General features: G+C 53.3%; 1 protein-coding gene across 3 annotated transcripts; it reads left to right on the forward strand.

Moving 5' to 3' along the window:
- Positions 1-342: 342 nt before the first annotated feature.
- LOC100453048 (CD177 antigen) lies at positions 343-10,885 on the forward strand. Of its 3 annotated transcripts, XM_009232689.4 has the most exons (10): positions 343-453; positions 540-680; positions 895-1,080; positions 2,350-2,472; positions 2,682-2,798; positions 6,963-7,103; positions 7,839-8,024; positions 8,141-8,275; positions 8,797-9,031; positions 10,029-10,885. In XM_009232689.4, the coding sequence occupies exons 1-9, from the start codon at positions 402-404 to the stop codon at positions 9,027-9,029; spliced, it is 1,314 nt and encodes a 437-aa protein (XP_009230964.4). In that variant the 5' UTR covers positions 343-401; the 3' UTR covers positions 9,030-9,031; positions 10,029-10,885. The 3 variants fall into 3 exon arrangements, with proteins under 3 accessions (XP_009230964.4, XP_054396550.2, XP_054396551.2); XM_054540575.2 differs by lacking the exon at positions 10,029-10,885 and having other exon boundaries at positions 8,797-9,114; XM_054540576.2 differs by lacking the exons at positions 540-680; positions 10,029-10,885 and having other exon boundaries at positions 357-453; positions 8,797-9,114.
- The last annotated feature ends 6,901 nt before the right edge of the window (positions 10,886-17,786 follow it).

A 17,786-nucleotide genomic window follows, 5' to 3' on the forward strand; every position in this document is an offset into this window, starting at 1 on the left:
AGACTGGGGGTCTGGACTCCTGGGTCTGAGGGAGGAGGGGCTGGGGGCCTGGACTCCTGGGTCTGAGGGAGGAGGGGCTGGGGGCCTGGACTCCTGGGTCTGAGGGAGGAGGGACTGGGGGCGTGGACTCCTGGGTCTGAGGGAGGAGGGGCTGAGGGGCTGGGGTCCTGGACCCTCCATCTGAGGTAGGAGGGGCTGGAGGCCTGGACCCGAAGGTCTGAGGAAGAAAGGGGGTCCCTGATAGGCCTTTGGGGCCGTTGAGACTTGGGGTGGGGCCCAGGCCTCCATTTAGCAAGGCCTTCCCCTCCCCACCCTTTTCTGGGCTGGCTGCTTAAGGGCTGGTATAAAGGACTTGTTTCCTGCTGAAAAAGCAGAAAGAGATTACCAGCCACAGACAGGTCATGAGCCCGGTGTTACTGCTGGCCCTCCTGGGGGTCACCTTCCCACTGCCAGGTGAGTGATGACCTCAGCCTGGAGGGGATTCCCTGGAGGCCGGGCAAGCGAACCCTGCTGAGATGGATTTGCTCTTGCCACTCCAGGAGTGCAGGCGCTGTTCTGCCAGTGGGGGACAATTCAGAATGTGTGGAATGTGTCCGACCTGCCCCTGCAATGGACCCCTAAGAACATCAGCTGCGACAGCGGCTTGGGGTGCCAGGACACGTTGATACTCATTGAGAGCGGTGAGAAGGCCCGGGGGTGCAGAGACCCCGCCCTGTCCCCTCAGTCCCTTGATCCCTGTGCAGGGACTCGGGAGCCACCCCTCCGGGGTGAGCGACTCCTAGGGTCCCGGTGATCCCCTTTCCAGCCTCTCAGCCTACGCCATGTAGCAGCGTCTCCCTCCAGGACCCTGGAGGCCTGACCTCCATCCTCGCTTGCCTCCCTCTCTCGGTCCAGGACCCCAAGTGAGCGTGGTGCTCTCCAAGGGCTGCACGAAGGCCAAGGACCAGGAGCCCCGCGTCACTGAGCACCGGATGGGCCCCGGCCTCTCCGTGATCTCCTACACCTTCGTGTGCCGCCAGAAGGACTTCTGCAACAACCTCGTTACCTCCGCCCCGCTTTGGGCCCCGCAGCCCCCAGCAGGTGCCTGCGGGAGGGTCGGGAGGAGAGGGAGGGGCTGCCAGGAGGGGTTCGGCTGAGCACAGCGGGGCTGTTATGGAGTCCCTCCCGCCCTCGCTCGCTATCCCGACCCTCGCTCGCTCCATCCTTCCCCTGATGCTCCCTGGCCGCCGCCCCGCCCCCCTCCCTTTCCATCCCTCCCACTCACTCCCGATCCCTCCCACCGACCTCGGCCACCCGGGAATCCCCGCACCCCTCCTCTTCTAAGAGCAAACAGGGCGGATTTCTGATATGAAATCACCATTAATTGGGTCATCCTGCATTCTTTTTTTATTCTGTTGCGTTTGGTTCAAGAAGTTCTCCTGCAGGGTTTTTGCTATTTCCTCTTCCTAAGGGAGACTGAACTGTAACTTTCCACTTTCCTTGTCTGGTGTTATAAAGAGTCTAGGGAGCTGTTTTGCGCTTCTTTTATTGGAACAGCTTGTGAACACAGAAGTCTCCTGTTCTGGGAGGTTTAGTAGCACTTGCAGGTGAAGGCACTGGCTCGTTCCAGGGCACCCCCTCGTTCCAGGGCACCCCCTCGTTCCCTTGACCAGTGAGTCTGCTTCTGTGTCTCCCCTCGGAAGGCCAGACTTTGTTGAAAGGTTCAGACTTGACCGTGTCTGAGTCTACATTTGCCCTCAGCAGGCCCCTCCTCCACCCTGCCCACCCCCCACCCCCACCCCCACTTGCCCCCCAAGACACGCCCTTTTATTTTTTTTTTTGAGAAAGAGTCTCGCTGTGTCAACCAGGCTGGAGTGCAGTGGCACAATGTCCGCTCACAGCAACCTCCGACTCCCGGGTTCAAGCGATTCTCCTGTGTCAGCCTCCCACGCAGCTGGGACTAGAGGAGCCTGCCACCATGCCCAGCTAATTTTTGTATTTTTAGTAGAGACAGGGTTTCACTATGTTGGCCAGGCTGGCCTTGAAATCCTGACCTCGTGATCTGCCTGCCTCGGCCTCCCAAAGTGCTGGGATTACAGGTGTGAGCCACCACATCCAGCCAAGACCACTTTCTGTACCCAGCCCTGGGTGCCTCTACCCAGACCTCCTGTTCACTCTCCCTTCCTCTTTCATGGGTTACACTTCTTTATTTTCCCACATCCAGATCCCATGGTGGGAGCTGCAGAAGGCCCCTTTGGGAAGGCTGAGTAGGTTGACTCCTCAGGCTAGCAAAAGTGGGGTGCAGAAAAGGTATCTGATCAAATCCAGTGCCCTCTCACTGCCCCCTCACTCTGTCTGTCACTTCCCTAGACCCAGGATCCTTGAAGTGCCCAGTCTGCTTGTCTATGAAAGGCTGTCTGGTGGGGAAAACAGAAGAGATCTGCCCCAAGGGGACCACACACTGTTATAACGGCCTCCTCAGGCTCAGGGGAGGTAAGCCTGGAACATCGGGGTCCCTGCGGGGACTGAACTGGAAGGTCTGGGGACTCAGGTCTTAGTCTTTGGGGAGTGAGGGTGAGCTGAGGCATGGCATGAGACCCAGAGGAGGGTGGGCCTGGCTTCCTGGAGCTATGCCTACCTCTGACGGTTGGGTGGTCTTTGAGGCAGCATCACTGACTCTCCCTCACTCCCCCTTTCTGCAGGAGGCATCTTCTCCAATCTGAGAGTCCAGGGATGCATGCCCCAGCCAGATTGCAACCTGCTCAATGGGACGCAGGAAATTGGGCCCGTGGGTATGACTGAGAACTGCAATACAAAAGGTGAGTCCTGCCCCTAGGCTGTGCCCTGCACCACAGCCTCGGGGCACGATGACACATGGGGCATCCAGAGCCATCACACCAAAGCCAGCAGGAGAAAGGTCAAGGGTGCACGGTGGGTTAGTTGGCATGTGGCTTTAGGCAACAGTGAGTGCTGGGGCCCCTGCTGGCTCTCAAGCTGCTGAGAGTGACTGGTTGCTTCAATTTCTGTGTCTCCACACCCCTGGCCTTGGGTAACCCTAGGTCTCCCACTTCCCTAGGCCACCGTAGCCTCTCTACCACCCTCACCAGCCCCCACCCCGCCCATGGAGCTGGAGTGCCCCAGCAGCCTTGCCTGCACAGGAGAGAACATCAGAGAGAAAATCAAGGGCACTTCAGGTGTGACAGAGAAAGCAAGAGTTAAAGGAGGACACTGAGAGGGTCCCCACTTACCCATTTAGGTGCTGCCATGGAAGAAAGTGCCAGGGAATGTCTCCATAAGGGCTCCAAAGCAACAGGAAGCTGTGGTGGGGAGGTGGGGGTCTTATAGGAATCCCAGCTTCCCTCCTAGGAGCAAAGTCTTCCCTGCCCGTGCCTCAGTTTCCTTGTCTGCCCACATCACGCTAACCCTTAGTGCTTAGAAGAGAGAGTTGTGTGAGTTCTGCACACATTCCTCTGTGTATTTGGCTGTTTCTCCCTAGCTAGGCTGGGAGCCCAAGGCCAGGGGCTTGGTATCACTGGCACCACGGTTTCCAGCCTTGGGTAGCTCAGGAACCGGCTCAGGAAGGGTATCAGGAGGTGTTTGCTCAAGTGAGGACATGCAGGGCTCACTTGAGCAAAGCTCCCTCATGAGTCAGACCCTGTTTCTACCTGAAGGGCCTCCAGGACTAGGAGGGAGAGGATGGTCACAGCTTGAGGTGATCAGGGCTGTGGCAAACGGGGATGTGGGGCCTGGGGCAGCTCGGAGGAGGAAGATACTGATGTTGTTGGGGTAGAGAGTCAAGGAGGGCTTTACAGAGGAGGTGGCCTGTGAACTGTGTGTTAAAGATGACCTACAGCTTATTGGTAGAAGAGGAAGAGGACATTGGTGGCAGAGGGAACAGTATGTAGCAGCTGCATAGGCCTGGAGGTGGGAGTGAGCCTGCTGTTTTCAAGAAGAGTCCTTCACTCCACCTGAGAAGGACTCATCAAGATGAGGGGGTACAGCTGGGATTGGGGGTGATTAGAAGTTTTCCAGGTGGACAAGGTGGGTGTGGGGTCGAAGAGGGAGCTGCTCCAAGCCAAAGGCACAGCAGGTGTGAGGCTGAGGAGGAAATGAACTGGCATGCCTTCAGAATGAATACTGGTGGAGGAGGAAGAGCTAAGTGGGGAACCTGGTGGTCGCTCAAGTACCTGAAAACCCAGGCTGAGGGGTGGACCCTCTCCTGAAGGCAGGGGAGCCGTGGAAGATTGTGGAGCAGGGAGGGCAGGGTCTGAGCCATTTATCTTTCCTTTTGACTGATGCTGGTGTTAAGGATCTGGCCCTGGTCTCTGGGACCAGATGACACCGATAATCCAGAAGATATTGCAGAAACAAATCAGACGCAACACTTGCCACACACACAGCCCACCATAAGCACAGCAGACACCAATGCATCACACCATGCCACATACACACCACACATCACATACAACACACACACTCCCCCATACCCCTGACATACCACATATGGAACACAAATCACACACAGAGCACACAATATGCACAACACACACAAATGCATCACACAACTGCACAATTACTACGTGTACGTGTAGTGTGTATGCCACGTACACACTACACATCAGGCACCACACACACTCTCCCTCTCAACATATCGGACATGCAATACATACCACACACAACACACAATACACACAACACTTCTGGCATGCCACACACACCACATGCAAGCAAAACACAGATACACAGAACACACACCACGCCAAACACACAAAACAAACACATACCACATATATCACACACAGTATGTCTACACATGCACGCACCACACAAACATACCATGAACACACCACACACCCCATACAACCACACCCCCCACATGTATACTACACACTCACACACAGCACACATACCTGCACACATCACCCATGTGCACACACTACACAAACACACCACATAAAACACAGCTATTATGCACAAATCAGTGCTGTTCATAGAGATTCATATTCTGCTTTCAACACTGGAGCCAGATCTTGGAGGCTGTTTTGTCTCCCTGGTGAAGTGCAGTTCAGCAGTTTAGCAGACAGTGAGCATCACAAGACCAGGCATCAGAAACTGGGGGAACAACAAGACGTTGGGGACCAAGTGCAGGAGAGAAGAGGCTTCAGGGTGATGGAACCGCTTATAAGAAGCCACAGCAGTGGGCGGGCTGGGTGCAAGGACGCAGGTTACTAAAAGGGGCCATGACAGCAGCTCTTGTGAAGAACCAAGGGGTCTGGGCAGAAAAGGCCCTGGCTGCCCCTAGAGGAGCTGGGCAGCAGTCCCAGTGAGAGAGCAGGGAAGAGCCCGCGTCTGAATCAGGGACACGTGGGTCCCAGGCCCTGCTCTGCTGCTGAAACAGCTTTCCAGCCTCAGCTTCACATAAGGATCAAAAGTCTCCATATCTCATGGAGCCTCTTTCCCTGGATTTGGGGAAGGGGAGGGGATAGTTGCAGACATGGGGCGGAAGCAGATGCAAAGGCCGTGAGGTGGGTGAGTGCCTGCCAGAAGCACCTGTGCAGAGCAGAGTGATGGAGGGAGCGGAGTAGGACACCTGCATGGAGCAGGGAGGTAGCCGCATCTTATCAGACCTCCAGGGCCATTGGAATGGCTTAGACTTTTATTCTCCAGAATGGGGACCTCCTGGAGTCTTCGGAACAGAGGAGTGTCATGAACTGACTTAGGTTTACCCAGCCTCCCTCTTTCTGCTGGGTGGAGAATGGAGCGAGAGGAACAGTGACGGGCGGGCACAGGGAGACCCCCAGCAGTCAGGTGGGAGTGAAGCGGGGGCTTGGAAGCAGCAGAGGTGGTGACGTGGGGTTGGGTTTTGAAGGTTTTCTGCAGCTCAAGCCAGTAGGATTTCTTGAGGAACACAACATGGGAGAGAAAGGGAGTATTCAAGGACAACACCAATCAGCTAGGCCGGCAGAAACGAGCCGCCACAGGTATAAGTAGGGGAGATGGGAGTGGGGAGAGAAGGCTGGGAGAAGGGACCAGGAGCCATGATTTTGATTTTGTCATCTGTGAAGTATAAAAATGAGCGGCCCTCCAGGGTGGTATCGGTTCTGCAGGTCGCATGTGTTGGTGGAAGCTGGAGGCTCAGTCTAAGAGTCCCTGCATCATGGGACTGATCCCCCCTGCTCTGTGATGGCCATGAGGGAATGCTGGGGGCTGTGGTTTCACACTAGAGCCTTGAGGGCCTCGGGGCCAAGGTAGCCAAGGATGGTCTTCAGTACCTGTCTCCCTCCTGCTCCCAACCCCGACCCTGAGGGTCCAGAGTCCCTGGGTTCCCAGCCTACCTCTGCCACTCACAAGCTGTGTGGTATGGGCAGCTACTGAGCAATCCTGCCTCTGTTTCCCTTGTTGCAAATGAGGGTGTTGATTGTGATCACACCACCTACTGTTGGGGTGCTGTGGGGAAATGAGGCATCCCAGATAAGCTGTGTTCCCTGGGACCTTAGATGGGTGGATCTGTGGGAAGCAATGACGTCAGTCAGGTGCAGAGGCAGTGCTCAGCGGCAGTGCTCAGCCCACCCTGGCCCTTCGCATCTTTTGTTTGGAATATAGGGCTTTGCAACTGAAAGGTATGAGAAAGGTCTCAGGCTACCTTCCTTATTATTGAAATGAGGACCTTAAAGCTCAGATGGGGAAGCAGAGATGGGCAGAGGATAAGGAAGAGCTTCCATTGCTCTCACAGCTGAAGCAAGGAACAGCCGTTCCCACAGGGCTGTGAGAGGACGTCCCTGCAGGTGTTCAAGCAGAAACAGGGAACAATGGGGGTGGGGTTTGGACTCCCAAGTCCCTTCTGAATCCGTGGTTGAGAGACTCCGTGGCCAGGTCACCTGGAGTGTGACTCAAGAGCATGATCACCTTCCCTAGCCCAGGACGTGGAGGGACAGACATGGTGGGTTCCTGGCTTACACAGACCCTGGGTTTCCTCTCCCCAGATGTTCTGACCTGTCATCGGGGGACCACCTTGAAGAAGCAGGAAAACTTGAGTAAAGAACCCACTGAATGGACCACATTTAATACTGAGACGTGCGAGGCGGGGCAGGTGTGTCAGGAGACGCTGCTGCTCGTAGATGTAGGTGTGTGGACTGAGGTAGAAGACGAATACCTGTCCCAAGTCCCTGGCAGCTCCCTCCAGCCCACTGGATTCTTTCCCCTGAATTTCCTGCTCAGCTCCCTTCACATCTGCAATTTTCAATCCAACTCTTCTCTCTGCATCTTGGGTTCCCCTTATGAAAACTGGGGGTGAAGCAGTGGGAATGACAGTGTCTGCCTTTCTGGGTAGGGGTGACCATGTATGCAGTAATCCCTGCCCAGGGTGGAGAACCGTGCCAACACCGAGGAATCTCAGTGGCTTCATACATTCTGGAAACGTTTACCCAGCATTTGTTTTAGGCGCTGCAGATCCAATCCCATCTGTATTCCTGCAGCTTTATATGCCTTGAGAAACAGGAAACAAACAAACAAAAAGCAGCAAAGTATGGGGAATGGAGATCCCAGCTCTGGAGAGAAATCTGGCAAGGAAAAGGAGATACGAAAAGTGAGGGGAAGGCTGCAATTTTAAGCTCAGTGCTCAGGGGAGACTCGTGGAGAAGGTGACATTTGAGCGAGAACCGGGAGGAGGCAGAGCTTCGGGGAGGACTCAGGCCCCAGCCTCCATCTTTGCCCCACACTAAACATGACCCATGCAGTTGTGATCAGAGCATTCACCCTCTGCCTGGGGGGTATTGTGGAGGGCAGGGACTCCAGCTCTGGAGCCCCTGCTGCCCTGGAAGCTGCCCAGTCCCCAGCCCAGCTTTCCCTCTCACCCTCAGGACTCACATCAACCCTGGTGGGGACCAAAAGCTGCAGCGCTGTTGGGGCTCAAAATTCCCAGAAGACCACCATCCACTCAGCCCCTCCTGGGGTGCTTGTGGCCTCCTATACCCACTTCTGCTCCTCGGACCTGTGCAATAGTGCCAGCAGCAGCAGCGTCCTGCTGAACTCCCTTCCTCCTCAAGGTATGGGATCCAGGGCCGTGAAGAAATGAGGCCCAGACACACAGAGACTCTGGTCCAAGGTGGGCGGCTGCTCTGAGCACAAAGTCATGTACCCCCACCTTTCCTCTGCTCCCCAGCTGCCCCTGTCCCAGGAGACCGGCAGTGTCCTGCCTGTGTGCAGCCCCTTGGAACCTGCTCAAGTGGCTCCCCCCGAATGACCTGCTCCAGGGGTGCCACTCACTGTTATGATGGGTACATTCATCTCTCAGGAGGTGAGTGCTGCAAGCAGGGCCCCAAGGATGAAGGCGCTGGTGGGCCTGGGCTCCTGGGACTGAGGGAGGAGGAAGCTGGGGCTCTGGGCTCTTGGGTTTCAGGGAGAAGGGGCTGGGCCTGGACTCCTGGTCTGAAGGAGGAGGGGCTGGGGGCCTGGGCTCCTGGGTCTGAGGGAGGAGGGGTGGGGGCCTGGACTCCTAGGTCTAAGGGAGGAGGGCCTAGGGGTCTAGGCTCCTGGATCTGAGGGAGAGAGGACTGGGAGCCTGGACTCGTGGGTCTGAGGGAGAAGGGACTGGGGGCGTGGACTCCTGGGTCTGAGGGAGGAGGAGCTGGGGGCCTGGCCTCTTGGGTCTGAGGGAGGAGGGGCTGGGGGTCTGGACTCTTGGGTCTGAGGCAGGAGAGGCTGGGGGTCTGGGCTCCTGGGTTTGAGGGAGGAGGGGCTGGAGGCCTGGACTCCTGGGTTTACAAATTTGGCTGGGCTGTACTCTGTGTCCTTTCTGACTTAGTCTTCTCCCTCTAGTTGGGCTGACCACCACAATGAGCATTCAGGGCTGTGTGGCCCAATCTTCCAGCTCCTTGTTGAACCACACCAGACAAATCGGGATCTTCTCTGTGCGTGAGAAGGGTGATGAGGAGCCTCCTGCCTCTCAGCCTGAGGGAGATGGGGCTGGGGGCCTGGAGTCTCTCACGTGGTGGATAGGGCTAACACTGGCCCTGGCACTGTGGTGGGGGGCGGTTTGCCCTTCCTGCTAACTGTGGGTGGCAAGCCATCCAGGTGCCAAGGCAAGAGACCAAGTGCACAAGCTGTCCCAGTATAATAAAATATATAAAACAACAAGAGTTATACTAGATCTTGATCATAGATGTGATTATATATGAATATCATTAATCATTAGTTGGTAGCAATTACTCTTTATTCCAATATTATAATAATCCTCACTCTATAATCATAACCTAGGAAAAGCCAGGCCATACAGAGATAGGAGCTGGGGAGACATAGTGAGAAGTGACCAGAAGACAAGAGTGCGAGCCTTCTGTTATGCCCTGACAGGGTCACCAGAGGGCTCCTTGGTCTAGCGGTTAACGCCAGCGTCTGGGAAGACGCCCGGTGCCAAGCGGACCGTGGTCTAGTGGTAGCGTCAGTGTCAAGGAAAAACACCTGTTACTTAGCAGACCGGGAAAGGGACTCTGCCTTTCCCCCGGGGAGTTTAGAGAAGACTCTGCTCCTCCACCTCTTGTGGAGTTACTCCACCCGCAATTATCCGGAGGCCTAACCATCTCCCTGTGATGCTGTGCTTCAGTGGTCACACTCCTAGTCCGCTTTCATGTTCCATCCTGTACACCTGGCTCTGCCTTTTAGATAACAGTAGCAAAATTAGTGAAAGTACTAAAAATCTCTGATATGCAGAAATAAGGGCGTAAGCTGTCTCTCTCTCTCTCCCTCTCTCTCTCTCTGCCTCGGCTGCCAGGCAGGGAAGGGCCCCCTGTCCAGTGGACACATGACCCACGTGACCTTACCTATCATTGGAGATGACTCACACTCTTTACCCTGCCACTTTTGCTTTGTATCCAATAAATAACAGCGCAGCCAGACATTTGGGGCCACTACCGGTCTCCGCGACTTGGTGGTAGTGGTCCACCGGGCCCAGCTGTCTTTTCTTTTATCTCTTTGTCTTGTGTCTTTATTTCTACACTCTCTCCTCTCCACACATGGGGAGAAACCCACTGACCCTGTGGGGCTGGACCCTACAGCTAACACCATTACCCCCACAACTCTTCACCCTTGCTGACCACCATGCTCAACTGTCCTTTGACCTTGTAACCTAATGGCCTTGGACACCAGATTCTTTTCCCATCCTGTCCATGAATCATCTTCCCCATACACAATCATTCATATCTACTCACCTAATAGTGACACTGGGGAGAGCCTGGAGCAGCCGCACTTGCCCTGTGGGAGAGGAGATGCTGGAGGAGTGGCTGCATGTATCTGATAATAAAGACCCTGTCCTTTCTCCCAGTGCTGGGATTTCTCCATGTGAGAGGACAGCAGGACACCCAGGGATCTAGCGTGGGGGAGGAGAGGAACCTAATGAGAAAATGACCATCCAAAAGCCTGCCCTTTATTGGTCTGGTTCACGTCTCCAAACCAGCTTGGATGGTAGCAGAGACTTCAGGGTGCTCCAGCCAAACGTATTTGGGCATCACCATGACCTGGGAGGGGAAGATGCACTGAGATGTATGAGGCTTCCAGCCTAGCAGCCAGGGCCCTAGCACAAACAGGGGGCTCGCCCCATCTGAGCAACTGCAGGAGAGGTTAGTACAGTCATGCATTGCTTAACAACAGGGACGTGTCGTTAGAAATGTGTCGTTAGGTGATTTTATCACCATGAGAACATTGTCGAGCGTACTTACACAAACCCAGATGGTACAGCCCAATACACACCCAGGATGGACGGTAGAGTTGACTGCTCCTAGGCTACAAGCCTGCAGTGCATGTTATCATGTGAATACTGCAGACAATTGTAACACCACGACAAGTATTTGTGTATCTATACACATCTGAACATAGAAAAGGTACAGCATAAATACACTATTGTCATCTCAGGAGATCACCGTTATATACACAATTCATCACTGACCCAAACGTTGCTACGTAGCATCTGCCTATCATGGGATAATTGACATAAGGGCTTGAGAGAACTCCAGAAAAAAATGGGTTAGCATTTTCCTAGAGCTGTTACCATTGGGTCTCTCTTACCACCATAGCCCAAAAAGGGCGAGGAGAAGAGCCACTGCTGGAATCTGCAGACAGAGAGAGAGAGAGAGAGAGACATAGACAGAAAGAGAGAGAGAGAGAGCTGGAGAGAGAGCCGGAGACAGAAAGAGAGAGATATTCAGAGAGGGTTGCCTAACAAGAACTCCCATCTCAGGCTGAAAAACGCATCCAGCCCACAATGATACTGGGGAGGGAGGTGGGGAACTAAAATTCCAAAGTGATGTCCTCACTCTGGTCTCCAGTTGAGGTTCCCCATTGACTGAACCCCCTAGAGGCCACAGAAACAGGAGACGCCACTGGTCCAGCCCCCATAGATCTGCCATTCACACTAGAGAACAGAGGAGAGGGGAGGGAAGAGGAGAAGAGAGTGAATCTGGAGAAGGACACAGAACATGTCTAGTACCGTTCACTCCCTTGCCCCTCGGCATCCACCCTTTCCCTTTGTCCAGATGAAAATCAGAGTCCAGGCTGGGCTCGGTGGCTCATGCCTATAATACCAGCAGTTTGGGAAGGCGAGGTGGGAGGATCACTTGAGCCCAGGAGTTTGAGGCCAGCCTGGGCAACATAGTGAAACTGCTTCTCTACAAAAAATTAGCCGGGTGTGGTGGTGCGTGCCTGTGGTCCCAGCTACTCAGAAGGCTGAGGGAGGAGGATCACCTGAGTCCAGGAGGTCAAGGCTGCAGTGAACCAAGACTGCGCCACTGCACTCCAGCCTGGGCGACAGAGCGAGACCCTGTCTCAAGGGGGGAAAGAAATCAGAGTCCTCCGTACAGATGACACACAATTCCAGTCCTCCCCTCTGTCAGAGTAACAGTGTGTGATGGTGACAGTGATGTCCTCTTCCCATTGTGCTGGGCACCAGTTCTTCGCCCACAATGAGAGGAAGATGGGGAGGAGATGGCTTCCAATATAGCTGCTGAGGTCCTGGGGGCGGGGCTGCTGGTGCTCAGAGCTGCTTTCTTCCAGTACATTCCACATTGTCTTCCCACCTCCAACAAATAACACTGGATGTTATTTGTTACCTGCAATGTAACCCAAATCTCGATTCTTATGGAGAGTGAGTCTTGGATGGCCTTGTCTTTAGTGGGTTTCTACAGTTTTCCATGGAACAGGGCCCTGGCCAAGGAAATGTTACCGCCATGAGTTGCCTGCCTTCGAAAATAGCCTCCTTGTCCCAGCCACCCGACCTCCCTCTGTAATCAGATGCCGTTCCCCTGACTGCAGAGTGACCTCTCCTTTGCCTGCTGTTTTGGCAGCACAAGGGGCACAGGATGGATGGAGGGCTGTCATGGCTTCCTGCAGATCAGAACTAGGAAGAGATTCCTCATCCACAGCAGCCCAGGGCCACGGGGACAAGGAGCAAGCATTCTCTCAGTGGGCTTGGCAGGTGCAATCATGGGAGGGACCCGCCCTTATTCTTCCTGTTTTTCCTGGATCTTTGCATCTGGCCTTGGGGAAAGCGACCCGATAGCCTGGTTGCTGGTTTATAAGATGTGTGGCATCTCCTGTGGGGTGGCGGGGTACAGTCTCCCTCCTGGTGCCCTGATAAGCCACACACGAGCCATTGCGCCAATCTGAGAAGCAGCTGTCTCTGTGTAGTGAGGCACCTGAGACGGTCAGTGGGTTCCACGGGTGTGAGTTAATTACCTCCCATTTTTTGCGTTAAGATGTGTTCCCCTGTGGAAGCAATCCTGCATAGGTTCCAGAGCCACAGGAAAGGCGCTGTTCACGGAAGCACTGAGCAGGGTCCAGGGAAGGCCAATTGGAACCCTCAGTGTGTGTGTATCCGTGTGAGGACAAAGCCCAGTCTCCTCCAGGATGGGACATGTCCTGTGTGGCCAGCCTATCTGCAGTGGCCGGGTAGTCCTTCTGTAAAATGACGCCTTCCAGGGGCTTAGCCCCGGGCTCTGCCTACACTGGGCATGGCTGGGTACAGTGTGCAGCCAGGCCAGTGCTGGGAGATTCAGTCCACTTGTGGTAAGATACGTCGCCGTCCTCCCTGTCCATGCGGCCATCTGCACTTGGACCTCCTGAGCAAGCTCTGAGGGACAGAGTCTGCCTGACACCATCCACCAAACACCAACAACCTCATCCTCACAGCACAGGTTCTGGGCTTAAGGGTGGGGATGGCATAGCCCACACTTTGTGCCCATCCCCAGAGGAACATCCATGTGTCCTCCCTGCCTTAAGTTTACTCTTTTATTCTCTTCAAGTCCTTGACCATGTGGCCCACTCTGGGTTCATGCAATGGACCCAAGTCCGTCCCTCTGCAGAACCCCTGAGGTTCTGCCCATCTGAAGGATTTCCCTTCATCACTTCTCAGGACCACCTGAAGTGGGCACTAAGGCAGCCGCCGTCCACTTCTGCTGGGTGCCAGCTTACCGTGAGGACCCATCCATAAGCCTGATCTGCACTTTCCTCCTCTGTATGAGGTCACAGGGCTTCCCAGGGGCTCACAGATATGGTAGAGGGAGGGGCAGGAGGACAGGTGCCATGGGAGCCTGAGTCACTTGCTGGCCTCAGACCTGCTTGAGCCTGACCCCATGCTCAGCTCTCCCATGGATGCTGGAGGCTGCAGTGCATGCCCCAGGTTATGGTTTGGTAGCTCAGAGAGCACCAGGACCTGAACTTGATTGCACTTGGCCCAGGGATGAGCCAAGAGCTGCTTTCTGAATGGTCAGAGTTACCTGCAGGAGGAGGCGCGGAATTTCTCTAGAACCTCCAGTTCTGCACTGTTAATCTTTTGGAGCTTGTGAAAATCTCCATAAAATAATGCACTAGATTTGAAACATAGACCCTCTTACATTTGTTCATTTCTAAATATACTCATCCAGGAGTTATTGAGAATAATATTTTGCAATTCCAACTGGAGTAATTTACTGGGAAGTGCTGTGGTTCATTTCTTTTTTTTTTTTTTTTTTTTTTTGAGGTGGAGTCTCGCTCTGTCCCCCAGGCTAGAGTGCAGTGGCGTGATCTTGGCTCACTGCAACCTCCGCCTCCTAGGTTCAAGCGATTCTCCTGCCTCAGCCTCCCGAGTAGCTGGGATTACAGGCACCCGCCACCACGACCGGCAATTTTTTTTTTGTATTTTTAGTAGAGATGGGGTTTTGTCATGTTGGCCAGGCTGGTCTCAAACTCCTGACCTCAGGTGATCTGCCTGCCTTGGCCTCCCAAAGTGCTGGGATTACTGGTGTGAGCCTGTGCTTCGTTTCTTTTATAATTCTATTGTGGTTTAAATGGCCCGTTGCTTTCCTAATTTGTGGGTATTCCCTCTATCACCTACTGTTTACTTTCTACCTCTTTGATATTTACCGTATATGAATTTATCAATCCTGATTTTACTTCTTCAAAGCCAGTATGAGATTAGTCAAGTCTGATTTCCTCTTACAGGATGAAAGGTTTTTGTGGACGTCAAGCAAGAACATTGTAGGATGCTGAATAGGATCTGTATACATCTCAAGTTGTCTGGGAAGCAGGGACATTTGCTCCTTCTTATCTTGCTGGGATTTCTGTCACCAGCAGTTGGAAGGGACTCCAGTTTTAAGACAAAGGTTTACAATTTCTTTAGCACCAAGAAAAAAAGAAGCATAAAACTGGGCAGAAAAGGGTATAATATTATCATGTTCAGCAAGGAATATGGAAAATATAATATTTTGAATCTTCTGAGTTAATTAATCTGTACTCTGAGAAGGGCAGAAATGAGAACCACGTCCCCATCTCTGCAATAAATTCCCTAGGTTTGGATTTTAGCCAAGAAGTTTCTGCTTTCCTGGAGAATGTCTCTGAATTTAAACACCGCACCCCAAAGCCAGAAAAGGCAAGGTTTACTTTGGGCTTTAATCCAAGTTTTCAGTGGCTGGAAACACTGTTACACCTTGTCTCCTGGAGACAAGGTGGCCTTGGACACCCAGGAAGAGCCCTGCTCACAGGAACACCTGGCCCTGGAGCCAGACCACCTGGGTTTGAACCCCAGCTCTGCACCCTTTACCAGCAGAGCTTCCTCTCTGGAAAGTGGAGATGATCGTGATATCACTGACCTCAGACTGGTTGTCTCAATTAAATTAACAATCCACATTATGAGTGTACAAGTATTGGGCACAGAGCATCGACTCAATTAATGCTGATCTGTAATGAATGGGGATTCATGCCAAGTGCTGATGATGTGCCTGACATTAGTGCTGACTGCTGTAAGTACTGGAAGCCATCGTGATAATGAACAGTGACTCTCATCACAGTTCAGGGGTCGTTTGTGGAGCGGGCACTAAGCAGAAACAGCCAGCCCAGCCCTCCCCACCACCCTTGAGGAGGTGTATCTATGCCTGGTTTACAGTGTGGAAACTGAGGCTCAGAGATGGGGACTGGATTGTGCACGGTCACCCAGTCACGAAGGCCAGGAAATGATGGATGGGATGCAGGCTGTGTGCTCAGCCCCCGCCCCGTGGTGCAGTTCAGGGGCACGGGGCATCGGGTCACCCTGAAGACACTGCTCTTGTCTGTCTGCCTCTCTCTCTTTCCACCGCACTGGGTCTCTGTTTCTGGCTCTGTCTCCTCCTCACTGTGTGTCTTTGGCTCACTTTGTGTCTTTTCATCTCTGTGTCTTCCTGTCTCTCTCTGTCTTTGTCTCCCTCTCACTTGGTCCCTTCCTTCCTTTCTTCCTTCCTTCCTTCTTTCTCTCTTTCTTCCTTTCTTTCTTTCTTTTCTTTTTCTTTCTTATTATAACACCATTGATTTTTAATCAAGGATCCACAAGCCTTGGTCCTCTCTTGTCTCACCCTAGTCCTGCCCTGTGTCTCTCTACGGCTCACCTTCTACTTCTCCAGCTCTGACTCTCTGAGTTATCCCTCTCTCCATGCTTCTGCCCTCCCTCCATCTCTCTGTGTTAGTGTCTCTGTACCCTTTCCTCTCTGCCTCTCTCTGTATCTCCCCTCTTCACCCCCGTACATCTCTGACTCTGTCTCTCTCTGGGTCTTTATCATTTTCTCTTTCTCTCTCCATCCCTGCCCCCATTCTCTCTCTGCCTTTCTCGATCTCTCTGTTTCTCACCCTCCTTCTGCCTTCCCCTAAGCCAGGGACTTCGTGGCTCTGATGGATGTCCAGGGGTGTTGCCCATTTTTATTGAGGTATCCTTCTGTCTACCCACTTGGAAAGACTTCCAAGATACACTGCACAGTGAGAAAAACAAGAAGCAGAACAGTGAACAGTGTGCCACCTCTGGCATTACAAAGGAGGAAATGTAAAATTAATTTATAAATGGCCAATAAGCAAATAAAAAGTTGGTCAACATCACTAATCATTAGGAAAATGGAAATCAAAACCACAGTGAGATACCACCTTACATCTGTTCTGATGGCAGTTCTGAAAAAAAAAAAAAAAAGAAAGTGTTGGCGAGGAGAAATTGGAACACTTGTGCAGTGTTTGTGGGTATATAATATGGCACAACCACTGTGGTCGTTTCTCAAAAAATTAATCATAGACTTACCACACGATGCAGCAATTCTATTTCTAGTATATTCTGAAAAGAACTGAGAGCAGGGTCCCCAGCAGATATCTGCATGTCTTTGTTCATAGCAGCGTTATTCACACTACCCAAAGGTGGAAACAAGCCAAATGATATGGCTTTCCTCTGTCCAAACACAAATCTCACGTTCGGCTGTAATTCCCAAAGGTCGAAAATAGCCTCCTTGTCCCAGCCACATGAACTCCCTCTGTAATCAGATGCCGTTCCCCCGACTGCAAGTGACTCACGCTCCCACGGTACCTGTCCTCCTGCCCCTCCCTCTACCACATCTGTGAGCTCCTGGGAAGCCCTGTGACCTCATACAGAGGAGAAAAGTGCAGACGAGGCTTATGGATGGGTCCTCATGGTGAGCTGGCACCCAGCAGAAGTGGACCGCGGCTGCCTTAGTGCCCACTTCAGGTGGTCCTGAGGAGTGATGTAGGGAAATCCTTCAGATGGGCAGAACCTGAGAGGTTCTGCAAGGAGGGATGGACTTGGGTCCATTGCATGAACTCACAGTGGGCCACACGGTCAAGGACTTGAAGAGAATAAAAGAGTAAACTTAAGACAGGGAGGACACATGGATGTTCCTCTGGGGATGGGCACAAAGTGTGGGCTATGCCATCCCCACCCTTAAGCCCAGAACCTGTGCTGTGAGGATGAGGTTGTTGGTGTTCGGTGGATGGTGTCAGGCAGACTCTGTCCCTCAGAGCTTGCTCAGGAGGTCCAAGTGCAGATAGCCACATGGACAGGGAGGACGGCGACGTATCTTACCACAAGTGGACTGAATCTCCCAGCACTGGCCTGGCTGCACACTGTACCCAGCCATGCCCAGTGTAGGCAGAGCCCGGGGCTAAGCCACTGGAAGGTGTCATTTTACAGGAGGACTACCCGGCCACTGCAAATAGGCTGGCCACACAGGGCATGTCCCATCCTTGAGGGGACTGGGCTTTGTCCTCACATGGATACACACACACTGAGGGTTCCAATTGGCCTTCCCTGGACCCTGCTCAGTGCTTCTGTGAACAGCGCCTTTCCTGTGGCTCTGGAACCTATGCAGGATTGCTTCCACTGGAGGCACATCTTAACGCAAAGAATGGGAGGTAATTAACTCACACCCGTGGAACCCACTGACCGTCCCAGGTGCCTCACTACACAGAGACAGCTGCTTCTCAGATTGGCGCAATGGCTCGTGTGTGGCTTATCAGGGCACCAGGAGGGAGACTGTACCCCGCCA

Source organism: Pongo abelii, chromosome 20, assembly GCF_028885655.2.
Source record: "Pongo abelii isolate AG06213 chromosome 20, NHGRI_mPonAbe1-v2.0_pri, whole genome shotgun sequence".
NCBI lineage: Eukaryota > Metazoa > Chordata > Mammalia > Primates > Hominidae > Pongo > Pongo abelii.

Coding starts and splice junctions, on each gene's coding strand:
- LOC100453048 (XM_009232689.4), top strand. CDS start 402: ATGAGCCCGGTGTTACTGCTGGCCCTCCTGGGGGTCACCTTCCCACTG. Junction 681..894: donor GTTGATACTCATTGAGAGCG/GTGAGAAGGCCC, acceptor CTCTCGGTCCAG/GACCCCAAGTGAGCGTGGTG. Junction 2,799..6,962: donor TGAGAACTGCAATACAAAAG/GTGAGTCCTGCC, acceptor TCCTCTCCCCAG/ATGTTCTGACCTGTCATCGG.